We start from the raw sequence: 14231 nt of genomic DNA, 5'->3' as shown, positions 1-14231 counted from the left end.
AACCTATTTGAGATATTAACCCTTTCAGTGCGGGAACCGAATTTTAAAGGCCTTTGCAAACAGTTTGGATCCAGATGAGACGCCACAAAACGTGGCGTCTCATCTGGATCCAAACTGTTTGCTATGCTGATAGTATTCTTTGAAAAAAAATGAAGAAAATGCTTATTTTACAAATTCAGCAGACGACATTTTAGCAGACGACAAATTTCCCAGCATGCAAAGGGTTAAATGCTTCTGATTATTTATGAAATCAAAGATCATCTTAAAAAACTTGTTAATTCGGTTATGGGGAATGATGCTTGATTCCAGAGATGCCCAAATCCAAAGGTTCCCCTAGGTTTTTTAGTTCTTGATTTAAAGCACCTGCTTCACTGCACCATGGTTTAACATCTTATGCAAAAGACTCAGTAGGTCAGGGTTGAGCGAGATATCAAACCTGTGACCCCTCAGTACTGGCGTCAGTGTGTAACCACTGGACCACCAATCTGCTCAAGACTTGCGTGCATCATACCTGTCTATCCTCCAGGGCCCGAAGCATGGCCTCCACGCAAGCAGTGCTGGACACGGACGAGAGGCGGTCAAGGTCCCACAGCCACTTGATAGCGCCCTCTATAGTGTCATGAGTCACCGGCACGCAGTGCTCCTGGTACATCGTAATTTCATCGGATGACCTGGTGATGGCAAAAAACAATGTGTAAAATCTAGACCAAATTCTTCAAAATTATGACCATTGGATAATGGTAACCATTGTCAATTTACTGATGCACATGGATTTGATCATATTTAGTGATTTCAACAGTATATACCATTTTATAGACATGTATATCAAAATACACAGTATGAATTTCCATACAATGGACTAGGCCTTGCAACACCATCTTCAATCTGGCACGCTTGATGGAAAGATTTGTATATGAGTCACATTCTGAAAAACTGGGCATAATGCTTGTGCGTAAATTGTCATCCCAGATTAGCCTGTGCAGTTTGCACAGGCTAATCAGGGACGTCACATTCCGCTTTTATGACATTTTTCGTTTAACTGAAGTCTCTTCTTAGCACAAATCCAATTTAGACATAAAGTGTCGTCCCTGATTAGCCTGTTTGGATTCCACAGGCTAATCTGGGACGACACTTTACGCACATGCATTATGCCCAGTTTTTTTCAGAACACGACTCTATATAATGTCAAGTGTTCTGGTATTACTGGGTTTAATGCCTGTGTGTGTTAAGTGACCTGCTAATCTATCCTGATTAACCACACAGGAAAATGTGGGATGACAACATCCGCCTTCGCTAGATTTTTGTTTAGAATAGACTTTCTTTAAACAAAATTTTCATAAAAGCAGAATGTGTCATTCTTGGTGTAGATTGCACAGGCTAATCTACGACGACACTTTACGCACATGCATGAAGCCCACTTACTACTGTTATACCTGATCAAGTTGAACTTGGCAATCTGAGTGATCTGCTCATATATAACACGCTCCAGGGCCATGCGGTAAAGGTCAAACTGCTGGGGTGACATGTTGCGAATGTCAAGGACAATGGTGACAGCGCGCTCCTCAATGACGCCAAACACGCGCCGGCTCTCTGTCGTGAGCCACTCCAGACGCCGCTTGTACAGGTGCAGGGCTTGCTTCAGACGTGACTCTAGCTGACGTAGCTTGTCTCGACCACAAGTTACCTGCGTTGGGTGTAATAAATCAACTATACACAAAGTTAGAACAGTAACAAAATCAAGTGGCTTCCATGGAGGATTTAAATGCCTCTTCTTCAGATGTTTAAATTCAAAACTGAATGAACCCATGAAGCACATGTAAGCATCGACACAGAAATAATTGTAAAGAATCATTACACCTTAGGCAAAGCATTCATTATATTATAAAATGACTACATGCAAGAAATAGAACGGACTGGCGCCAAAGGAAAACAAAGAAATTAATCAAAAATACATCCAAAATTGTCATTTTCAATAAATATAATGAAAAATACAACACATATTTATATGAAAGGACAGTTTCAATGATAAGATTTAATTCTTACGTTGAACATTTTTCCATCAGGTCTCATCAGCTGCTGGAACAGCCCTTCCGCATACCGCGATGCAACTGGCCGCTTCAGGCTTGTGTCATAATCTACATACAAATATCCCCTTTGTGCTTTTATTTATCTTCCAAAATTTGACAAACAAAAACTATAGCAGATTAAATAATGAACATTACAAGATAAAAGCGTAACATTTTTAAAAAAACAACAAAATATTTAGAAAACAGTCAAGAATTCGGAAATTATCTTTACTGAATTTATATAAAATATAAGAAACAAATAAACTGATGAAACATCAGCAGTTAATGTTTTTTGAAAAACTAAACAATGATTCAAAAGCTAATGCTGATTAAATATTTTTTCTCTTTTTCTTTATTAAACTAGCCTTATAAACTTACCATCACTCATTTTAAATCCAATGACTGGGAGAATCTGAGAGAAGGACAACTTGTTCTTTTGAAGGCCATAATTCTGGAGCCATTTCTTGGTGGATATGAGAGGCCTTACATCCAGCTCCCATTCCTGGCTGGGTGTTTTCTTAATGCTGATCTCTGGGTTGTAGTCCTCCTCGCACTTCACAATCACTGAGGACGGAGTCTCATTCAACATTCGCGTGTTTATGTCAAACGAGATCTCTGTGGATATAATAAGCATCATGAGATAACTAGAAAAGTGCATGTTTATTAATCTTTGAAATTGGCACATAATAGTTATTAGGATGTACATGTAGTATTAATAAATTAATAAAAGATAATCAAATTCATTACTGTAAATAACTAATATCTAAAGAAGTACCTTACAAAAAAAAGAAAAGAGAATAGTGAGTTTACATAACGCATATTTAATAAACAAAGACTTCTATGTTAAAGAATATATATTAATTTCAGCATTTTACACAAAAATGTTCCACACAAATAAGCTGCAGGAGTAATATGTTTCAAAAACAAAAACATTATTCACTTACTGTCTGAATATGCCATTTTCTTGTAATGGTCCACCGCCATTACAGTTTCCATGGTTACTGAGCTTGACATTGATTAACCTTTGTTAATCAAACTGCACTGTGAAATGTTCCTTTGATTGCGGGCCACTTGGATTAGTACCTAAATTAAATATAAAACATCATTGGATATACTTCAATCAAGTGGAAAGGAGCATTCTTTAATGTATTTGCTTCTGCTGTAAAGTAACCATTCAATAAATGCTTCATGTAAATAGTTGTAATGGATGCGTGCAGTTCTTGAATTCCAAAAAGTAACATGACTGTGATTCATAAAAACAGATGCAACACTCAAAAATCAATTTGTCAATATATATTTACCATTATTTGTAAATGAGCTTTTGAAGTACAAAAATAATAACTACATACTTTGATATTTAACCCATATTTACTTATTTACAAGTTAGAGAAAATATTTTAATATTTTAGCCAATGAATGCAATAAATCTCATTTTCTTATCTGCAGTAGAAGCTATCAATCATTTTCAGTACACTGGAACACTTCATGATAACAACAGATTTAAAGGTTTCACCCTTCAATCCACAAATCCACACAAAAATGTCGGTAAACTCTATTTAAGTGGTGAGCATACAACACTTTGCTGATAAGCTAAATCTTTATAAATGCTAAGCATTTTTCAAACAAGCACCATCAACAGACTGACAAAGAAAGAGATAAAAAAGTGTGCAATATGTTAAGTAAATATAAAGATAGTATTAATACTGATACAAACATCACACAATCCCCCCAAAAATGATGTTGATTTACATCATATTTAAAGCAATACTCACTTCATTGAACAAAATAAATTGTTTACCTTTGCATTTTTGTATACATGTATACCGGTATCTGTTGTCACAACTTATTTAACAGTAAATAGAAGAAAATTATTTTCATAATTACAATAAACTATATTTTCATGGAAATTTTAATATTCAAATATCTGTTTAGTGACTGTAAAACTTGTTTCATGTATCGAACCACTAGTAAAAAAAAAGGCAGGTAAGTAATTCAGTACATATGTTCTATAAAATGTATTGATTTTGCTAACAATGCCACCGGCTACCAGAAACTCTTGCCTACCAACAAAACTAATTACACTTAATGGACATTCATCTCTTCTGTGGTCAACGCAAGAAGTGTTTGGTAATTATTAAAAATAAATAACAACACAATATTATGCAATAATTAATTCATAATATACCAATTATACCAATCATCGATAATTATAATGAATAATAAAAACACCTGAACACCAGTTACAGATGTTTAAACTGTTCCCATATTAAGATCCAGTGAAACTGCAATATTTCTTAACATAATGGACCAGATTTGTTTTAATCAACAATACACTGGCAAGAGGTTATAACATAATTTCAAGAAGTTTACATTCACAGATAATCATTTATAGCAGCCAAACAATAGGATGAAAAATTATTGCTGCTTAGTGATAGACTGATACCCCAATCAAAACCGTATTAAATATTGATAGGTCATGAATTCAATTTTGTCTCTTTGGTTCAATAAAAGGTTATCAAATTTCAGTGAAACTTAAGTTATGAGCATGACAACAGCTGTTTATACAACGTTTTAATTAATCTCTTTATACAGCAAAACCATACCATGATACAATCTACCGTTTGAATGTATCACAACATACCAATATACATATACATGTACCTGTATGTGGTTGCAACTGTAATTTTTAGGACCAGTTTTTGTCTGTACATGTAATTTCAATGCATTATTTGAGATGTTTGTTATTGCTAAGATATATATTCACTTTGCAAACATGGTTTGTTCTTACTGTAAACAACCTAATAATTGTTTTATTATTCAATAATTATAGTTGTTTTGTTTTCCATTTAATATATAGTGTTTTTTCTATATAAACTAGAAACCAACATAAATGAAGTGACCATTTTGGTGTTATTCGCGAAGGTCTGTAGCTTTTTTTGAAGGTGTGCATTGTTTCCAAATATTGTGTGTGAATGATTCAAAGTTTGTATCAGCAAGCAAATATGCTAAAAATCAAACAACAAATTCAAATGCTATTTATTCATTTTATAACTAAAATACCAGTCACTGGTGTACTTCACAATCATGTGCACTCAAAATTATGTAAAATTAATGTTTATTCTGTACTTAAAAACTAAAGTAAAATAGTGTTATACATGGTGAGAAACTGTTATAATCAAACAATACTTTAAATATTAAAATTATGTTAAAAATAGCATATACTGTTGTTTTTGGTTATTTACTGCCCTTTTCATTTTACAGCCTCTTCTTTTTGATAATATCCTACCTGCATCTTCAGTATGTGCCATATTCGGAGAAACTTCACAAAGAAAGACATGACATTTCCACATGGGGCTAACACAAGACTTTCTGAACATTCAACATTTAAACTCATAAGACAATATTAAAGAAATAAAATCTATGTTGGCTTTAAGGGGAAGCGGTCCATTCACAAACAATCATTACCTTTACTTTAACATTACAGTCATTACTATATAAATAACACTACTGGTACTTAATGACCATGAACTTTTCAATCTAATGAACCTAAATTCTGTTCAATAGTTTGCATACGATTCTATACAAGCCTATGTAGCGTGGTTCAGGTAAAGAAACCCACTTAGAGTGTCATACAAGTGTCATGAAAACAACAACTGTCCTGTAACCAGATGCAGTTTTGAGCCAGTTGCCTACTGGTTATTGTCAGGGTTTGCTCAGATTATGTGTTAAATTTACGTTAGCTTGTAACATTTCTTAAATTTTATGATTTTTTGCAAGCCATAATAACTCTGCTGAATTGGTTAAATTGCTTATTTGGATGACGGTTTTTATTAAAAAATTCTCCTGGATAATCTAATCAAGTTCATGTTTAGTCTACACTACAGTCCACACCACAGAACATAGATTATTGACATCAATTGACAATTAAACTGAAAGTCAATATTACAGGAACAGGAAGAGAAATTAATATTCTAATTTGTCATTTAAACTGCATAAAACTATTTTAACCGGGAAAATACCTATGTTGAGTTGGAGGGCTGGCACTTTAACAAAATATGTATAAAAATGGCATCTTAATCAATCTGTATGTCGCACCTGTGTCTTTCCGCCATCTTGTTTACATCGTTGCTACAGTTTTGTAATTAACTTCCGAAGATACAATCGGTATTTTCCGTCAAAATAATACCTGAAGATTCGATTATTTCCGGATTTTACGGAAAATATAAAAATGTATGAACACAAAGGCTGATGACGTACTACGCACACACAAATTAAAAGAGAAAGAAACCTGAAATGGCCCCAGCAGTAATTCGTATTTGTTGTGTCGCCGTGCGATGGACTCCCGTAATATTTATTTCCGCCATAGTCGTCTGGTCCTACTATGCATATGTCGTGCAGATGTGCTTTCGTAAGTTTAGTTGTGTTACTAAATTACTCATAAACAACTGATTTCATGTGACCAATTTTGACAGTTATAAAAATGTAAATTATTTTTTATCAACACTTGAGAGTTCCCTTCTGCTTTATAACTTGTTTTTTTTTATAAAGAGAAAATACCCTTAAGATTTACATTAACAAATACGTTTTATTGTTATAAATAAACCCAGAAGTAGCCACACCCTCTTTCTTTATAGTTTGCCTGACAGTCAGTGAACCGATTAAAATTCTTTAACATGATTCCTTCAGAATCCTCTGTGTAAGGTTTGGATCTTGTTCTGAATAACCAATGTCCATTAATGGTTACGAGTATTTGAAAGACAGCAGTATTTACCGTAAGTTGCAATAATCCAACTCCCAGCTATTGACCCTCCGGGTGGCTGGGAGTTGCAACTGCTAACCCGATTTTCCATAGAAACGTGCCGCCTAGAATCCCGGCGGCAGTTTACTCCGAAATATTAGCTACATAAACTATTTTCTGGCATAAATAAACACAAATAGATCGTAAATATATCCATAATGCGCAAATTAAAACAACTTACATGATATGTAATGCTCGCATAATATTGATATTAAGCCAAAGTTTCAAACACGTCAACGGTTCATTTAAATGTTTATTTTATTGCAACGGACAAATCCAAGTAATTCCGAATTTGAAAATACGCTATAAACTATCTCCGGAATCCTCGGCCAGATAGATCTGGTGTCTAATCTACCAATGGTAATATACCGACTATCTCCGGAACATCCGTAAGATAGATCGTATCGTCAATTCAAAACTTCGGCTTTCGGTTTGATAACGTTTTTTTTAGAAAGTTTTTGTTTTGAGTATTTCTCCACAATTCAATCGCAAATTGATATCTGTGATAACAGGTATTATGTTTATAACGATGTATTAGGTGTATTGAACTCGATTTTATCGTCCTATGTGAGAAATTATTTTTTGACATGGAATTTCAAGTTTCCAAGAAGAACTCTGAGCTGTACGTATGTACATATAAAAGCTCAGAGCATTTAAGAAGAACTATATTTACTGTATGTTCTATTTATTTCGTGTATTGTAACGCTTTAACACAATTCGCTTCGTCATATACTTTCATAAGTTTGTTTTCTTGAAGTTGACAGCAGAATTCATTATAAGACAAGTATTATAGGTAAACAATTGCTATTATTATTACAAATTTTGTCTCAATGAAATGTGATCCACTTCGGGGGATGCACATGCTGAAAAGAAATCTCTTATTTTAGCACGACATTTGTTCTTCATATTTTCATTTTTTTTCTTCAATATAGCAGATCTTAATTATTTTTTATAACCTTGTATCTCACCAGAAACTAATTTGGTCAACATAACATTAAAACTGGACACACTTTGTTGTATACAGATATCTGAATTGCGCATACAATTTATCAAGTAAACATTGTACTGAAATAGAAATAAATCTCATGTAACATCATAAATTCACTGTTTGAATTTTATCCCTTGAAAATAAAAATCTTATTTTAACAACGATCTATTAATAAACATTTATATGTATAGAACTGTGTTTGCACTTATATTGGAAACACATTAAATCTTTATTTACACATGAAGTAGCTGACATATAGCAGCATCAGATGAATGTATATATATCATTTTTACGTTTCTGTTATGAAAAGTATCATTTTAAATCTTATTTGTATCCAATTACCTAAATTATGTATTAATGTCCGGCAAATACTCATGTACAGTGCAAAATAACCTCTCTTTAATGACCCCATATATGGTCCTCGTACAAACGCATGCCAGGCCTTTTCCGCCTTATGCCACAGGTCCGAATTTCGGCCCCATTCCCAATGCCAATCTGGTTGTTATTTTCCCAATTGAAAAAAAAATTCCCAATGCAAAAAAACAAAACAAAACTTATTTTGTTGTAACCTTTAAATATATAAGTTAACCTGATCCAGTTTAGAAAATATAACAATATTGCAAAATAAAATTATCTGTTGCCTTGAATTTGTTTTAAAAACAGTAAAATATTTTAACTTAAATTGATTATTTAAGACTTTCCTTATTTCCACCCAAAATCCGGTGTTTCGCGCGATTTTTTTCCCCTCAAAAAAGGCCAGGCCCTTTCGCCAAAATCAGATGAAAAAACCTGCACTTATCACAGATGTTCATATTATTTTGTAAAATTTTAATATGTTATCAACATAGTCGTTATTTACCAGTTAACGGCTCATTTGAAATATAAGAAACACTATTAACATGCGATTATTTTTCCCAATTGAGCCAGTTTTGAGATTTTTTTTTTCCCCAAAATGGGTTTTTTCACGACGCAGAATTCCTAAAATTACAGTGTGGCGTTTTCCCAAAATGGAGCGGAAAAGGCCTGCATGCGCACATCAAGCAATTGTTTTGTTTACATGGCTTGTAGCAGACGAACCCAGAATGTATGATGATGTATCAGTAAATTTTTCATGGGATTTTTATGTCCCCCACTATAGTAGTGGGGGACATATTGTTTTTGCCCTGTCTGTTGGTTGGTTGGTTGGTCTGTTTGCGCCAACTTTAATATTTTGCAATAACTTTTGCTATATTGAATATAGCAACTTAATATATGGCATGCATGTGTATCTCATGGAGCTGCACATTTTGAGTGGTGAAAGGTCAAGGTCATCCTTCAAGGTCAGAGGTCAAATATATGTGGCCAAAATAGCTTATTTTATGAATACTTTTGCAATATTGAAGATAGCAACTTGATATTTGGCATGCATGTGTATCTCATGGAGCTGCACATTTTGAGTGGTGAAAGGTCAAGGTCATCATTCAAGGTCAGAGGTCAAATATATGTGGCCCAAATCGCTTATTTTATGAAACTTTTGCAATATTGAAGATAGCAACTTGATATTTGGAATGCATGTGTATCTCATGGAGCTGCACATTTTGAGTGGTGAAAGGTCAAGGTCATCCTTCAAGGTCAAATATATGGGTCAAAATTGCTCATGTAATGTCACTTCTGCAATATTGAAGCTAGCAATTTTATATTTGAAATGCATGTGTATCTCATGGAGCTGCACATTTTGAGTGGTGAAGGGTCAAGGTCATCCTTCAATGTCAAACGTCATATAGGGGGACATAGTGTTTCACAAACGCATCTTGTTTTTATTATTAATTAAGTATTTCAAGAAAAACCATATCTTCCGACAAATACTTGCTGACCAGTATAAGTTAAGTATGAATGACATGGTTAAACAATTTTTATATTGATTTCAATTTGGGAGGCTAGTGTTCGGAAGGCAAATGATTGTCTAATAATTCCACATCATAATCATGTTGTACTTGTGTCAACGTCATTCATCTGTTTAAAATGTTTTGTTATCTTTTGTTTTAGTGACTGTTGAGAGTATTGCAGAGAGAGGTAAGGAATTTAGCACAGGGAGATTAATAATAAATTACTCATCTCTCTATTATAGCATTTTATTATGCCCCCCTTCGAAGAAGAGGGGGTATATTGCTTTGCTCATGTCGGTCGGTCTGTCGGTCCGTCCACCAGGTGGTTGTCAGACGATAACTCAAGAACGCTTGGGCCTAGGATCATGAAACTTCATAGGTACATTGATCATGACTCACAGATGACCCCTATTGATTTTGAGGTCACTAGGTCAAAGGTCAAGGTCACGGTGACCCGAAAAAGTAAAATGGTTTTTGAATGATAACTCAAGAACGCATACGCCTAGGATCATGAAACTTCATGGGTAGATTGATCATGACTAGCAGATGACCCCTATCGATTTTGAGGTCACTAGGTCAAAGGTCAAGGTCACGGTGACCGGAAATAGTAAAATGATTTCTGGATGATAACTCAAGAATGCATACGCCTAGGATCATGAAACTTCATGGGTAGATTGATCATGACTCGCAGATGACCCCTATCGATTTTGAGGTCACTAGGTCAAAGGTCAAGGTCACGGTGACCGGAAATAGTAAAATGATTTCTGGATGATAACTCAAGAATGCATACGCCTAGGATCATGAAACTTCATGGGTAGATTGATCATGACTCGCAGATGACCCCTTATGATTTTGAGGTCACTAGGTCAAAGGTCAAGGTCACTGTGACCCAAAATAGTAAAATGGTTTTCGGATGATAACTCAAGAACGCAAATGCCTAGGATTATGAAACTTCACAGGTACATTGATCATGACTCGCAGATGAACCCTATTGATTTTGAGGTCACAAGGTCAAAGGTCAAGGTCACGGTGACCCAAAATAGTAAAATGATTTTCAGATGATAACTCAAGAACGCTTTTGCCTAGGATCATGACACTTCATAGGTACATTGATCGTGACTCACAGATGACCCCTATTGATTTTCAGGTCACTAGGTCAAAGGTCAAGGTCACAGTGACAAAAAACGTATTCACACAATGGCTGCCACTACAACGGACAGCCCATATGGGGGGCATGCATGTTTTACAAACAGCCCTTGTTAAGTTAATGTTAAACTAAGTTTTTAAAGTCTAAAACTTTGCAACACCTTTGGATTTTCTATATTGGTTTATGGTTGTATAAAACATAAGTTCAAATACCTTTAAATATACTCAACACTTAATTATGCCCCCCTTCGAAGAAGAGGGGGTATATTGCTTTGCACATGTCGGTCTGTCGGTCGGTCTGTCGGTCCGTCCACCAGATGGTTTCTGGATGATAACTCAAGAACGCTTGGGCCTAGGATCATGAAACTTCATAGGTACATTGATCATGACTCGCAGATGACCCCTATTGATTTTGAGGTCACTAGGTCAAAGGTCAAGGTCACGGTGACCCGAAATAGTAAAATGATTTTCAGATGATAACTCAAGAACGCTTTTGCCTAGGATCATGACACTTCATAGGTACATTGATCGTGACTCACAGATGACCCCTATTGATTTTCAGGTCACTAGGTCAAAGGTCAAGGTCACAGTGACAAAAAACGTATTCACACAATGGCTGCCACTACAACGGACAGCCCATATGGGGGGCATGCATGTTTTACAAACAGCCCTTGTTAAGTTAATGTTAAACTAAGTTTTTAAAGTCTAAAACTTTGCAACACCTTTGGATTTTCTATATTGGTTTATGGTTGTATAAAACATAAGTTCAAATACCTTTAAATATACTCAACACTTAATTATGCCCCCCTTCGAAGAAGAGGGGGTATATTGCTTTGCACATGTCGGTCTGTCGGTCGGTCTGTCGGTCCGTCCACCAGATGGTTTCTGGATGATAACTCAAGAACGCTTGGGCCTAGGATCATGAAACTTCATAGGTACATTGATCATGACTCGCAGATGACCCCTATTGATTTTGAGGTCACTAGGTCAAAGGTCAAGGTCACGGTGACCCGAAATAGTAAAATGGTTTCCGGATGATAACTCAAGAACGCATATGCCTAGGATCATGAAACTTGATAGGTAGATTGATCATGACTCGCAGATGACCCCTATTGATTTTTAGGTCATTAGGTCAAAGGTCAAGGTCACGGTGACCCGAAAAAGTAAAATGGTTTCCGGATGATAACTCAAGAACGCATACACCTAGGATCATGAAACTTCATAGGTAGATTGATCATGACACGCAGATGACCCCTATTGATTTTGAGGTCACAAGGTCAAGGTCATGGTGACCCGGAATATAAAATGGTTTTCGGATGATAACTCAAGAACGCATACGCCTAGGATCATGACACTTCATAGGTACATTGATCATGACTCGCAGATGACCCCTATTGATTTTAAGGTCATTAGGTCAAAGGTCAAGGTCACAGTGACAAAAAACGTATTCACACAATGGCTGCCACTACAACGGACAGCCCATATGGGGGGCATGCATGTTTTACAAACAGCCCTTGTTATGTTTAGGATGGATCAATTATTCATATTGTAAACTAATGACTTTAAAATGTTATCAAGTGGAATCTTTCCAATGAACTACAGTTTATTTCTCCACCAGAATGTTTCCACAATTTGACCATTAACAATTTTGAATTTTATGAAGATGTGTTTGAAATATGCAATTACAGCTATACATGATGTATATTTTTCAGTGTTATACTTGTTGCTGTTCCATCCATTTATAGTGATGTTTGCTTGGTCATACGCTAAAACTATATTTACACCAGTCGGCAGAGTGCCAAAAGTGGTAAGCGTAATAACTACTGGTAAATGTAGTTCATTGTTTTCAGTTGTAAAAATTATTTTATAACAACTTTTAGAAAATAAACTTTATATAATGTTCAAGAGTTATTGGAAGCATTCATTACATAAATTGCATAATCCATGTAGATAACAGTTAAGTATAAAGTTCAGACAGTATATTAGTTGTGTTAAAATGCAAAAATAATGAACTGACATCATACATTTTTTAATACAAAAAAGAACAATATATGCAACGTTAACAGTGACTTAACACATATGTACAAGTAACAGATTAACAAGTGCATTGATTCTGACTCGTCTATAAGGAAAAAAAATTTAACAAGATTTTGCATTTTCCATTATTATTCAGTTTTTTTTTTCTCGTTTTGTAGTTTTTCTTGCCCAGCCAGTTGGCTGACAGACTGATGCGAGAAAGTGAGGAGGACCAGAAGAATACACTGATAGAATTTGCCAGGAACAATAACCTGCCAGTCCAAAACAGAACACATATTGGGGGTAGGGCAGTCATTGAAATTCAGATTTAAATCTACAAGCAGGTCGGGCTAGTAATATGGGAATTTGTACTAGCCCGAGTCAGATTTTACTAGCCCACACATTTTTGTTAAAAATGCAGAAAAAATAATATAAAACATCCAAAGAAGCATTCATTTATTCAATCTTTAGAAAACAATACAACTCTCTTATTAATTTCATCCTCGTCCACGTCAGCTTCCTCGTCATCCTTGAGCCAGCCTCTTTCGGATCCTGAAATAAGAAGAAATTAATTTCACACATGGATTTCAATCTAATCACAATTTTAAATATATACATAAAGTTTAGGTAAACCATTAGCGGAACTGTATCCCATATATCCATGTAAAAGAGAGAGCAAATCTGAACCACCAGAAAATATATAAGCGATTAAGTGCCAGGTTATTCTACAAAAAGCCAGATTACAAATGCGTTGATCACAATTACCTCAGATTCGCATTCGCAACCCTGCCAGCAACTTCCATGGGCTCTCCATTCCCCAGTTTCGCCCCCACATCCTCGCGACGTACTTCAATGACAACAGTTCCGCCATTACTCACTGTGTTCGAAACACAATGCAAAACATTTATTTTACATAATGGAAATCCGGGAACCACAAAACTATATGCAGTTTATGCGCAGTAATCCAATTATCGGCTGATTTCGCAGCACTTGTGCGCAATGTGTTAAAGACATAAGCGGCAGTTGATATAAGCGGCTCAAAACTTTGTTTACAATTATTGAAAATGAAAGTGGAACACGTTTTCTGTTTTCTTAGTTTACAAGCACGTCGGGCTTGTATTATTGGATTTCTCACAAGCCCGAAAGAAAAAGTACTAGTTTTTTTCTGTCGGACTAGTGCGAATTTCGACGACTGGTAGGGAACTGTTGTTGGTATTGTTTTGCTTAAAGGCTCTATAAAGGTGACAATCCGTAATGATTTACCGATTTTTAAATATTTTTTTCATATTTTATTTATAAAGGTTATCAAAAAACAATATATATATGCTATTGGACATAACCATACAAAAATG

At 35.2% G+C, this 14231-nt stretch overlaps 2 protein-coding genes across 8 annotated transcripts in view; one reads left to right on the top strand and one right to left on the bottom strand.

Annotated features, from left to right (window-relative positions):
* The window catches only part of LOC127878729 (von Willebrand factor A domain-containing protein 3B-like), a 112921-nt gene extending 106727 nt beyond the window's left edge, over positions 1–6194 (bottom strand). The window contains exons 1-6 of the mRNA XM_052425257.1: positions 6086–6194; positions 3011–3149; positions 2445–2681; positions 2044–2135; positions 1434–1684; positions 512–671 (exon numbers count right to left, since the gene is read on the bottom strand). Of these exons, the coding sequence (XP_052281217.1) occupies positions 512–671; positions 1434–1684; positions 2044–2135; positions 2445–2681; positions 3011–3080 (810 nt within the window). The 5' untranslated portion in view covers positions 3081–3149; positions 6086–6194. The remainder of the gene's footprint in view (positions 1–511; positions 672–1433; positions 1685–2043; positions 2136–2444; positions 2682–3010; positions 3150–6085) is intronic.
* Positions 6195–6301: 107 nt separating this feature from the next.
* Positions 6302–14231, top strand: part of LOC127879425 (palmitoyltransferase ZDHHC15B-like) — a 24956-nt gene continuing 17026 nt past the window's right edge. For all 7 annotated transcript variants that reach the window (XM_052426251.1, XM_052426248.1, XM_052426249.1 and 4 more), the window contains exons 1-4: positions 6302–6474; positions 9878–9904; positions 12576–12670; positions 13059–13182. In XM_052426251.1, the coding sequence (XP_052282211.1) occupies positions 6360–6474; positions 9878–9904; positions 12576–12670; positions 13059–13182 (361 nt within the window). In that variant the 5' untranslated portion in view covers positions 6302–6359. The remainder of the gene's footprint in view (positions 6475–9877; positions 9905–12575; positions 12671–13058; positions 13183–14231) is intronic.

The sequence above is a fragment of the Dreissena polymorpha genome, chromosome 4 (assembly GCF_020536995.1).
Source record: "Dreissena polymorpha isolate Duluth1 chromosome 4, UMN_Dpol_1.0, whole genome shotgun sequence".
Lineage (NCBI taxonomy): Eukaryota > Metazoa > Mollusca > Bivalvia > Myida > Dreissenidae > Dreissena > Dreissena polymorpha.
Note: the sequence above shows the minus strand (reverse complement) of the source record. Positions and strands in the feature narration are given on the sequence as shown.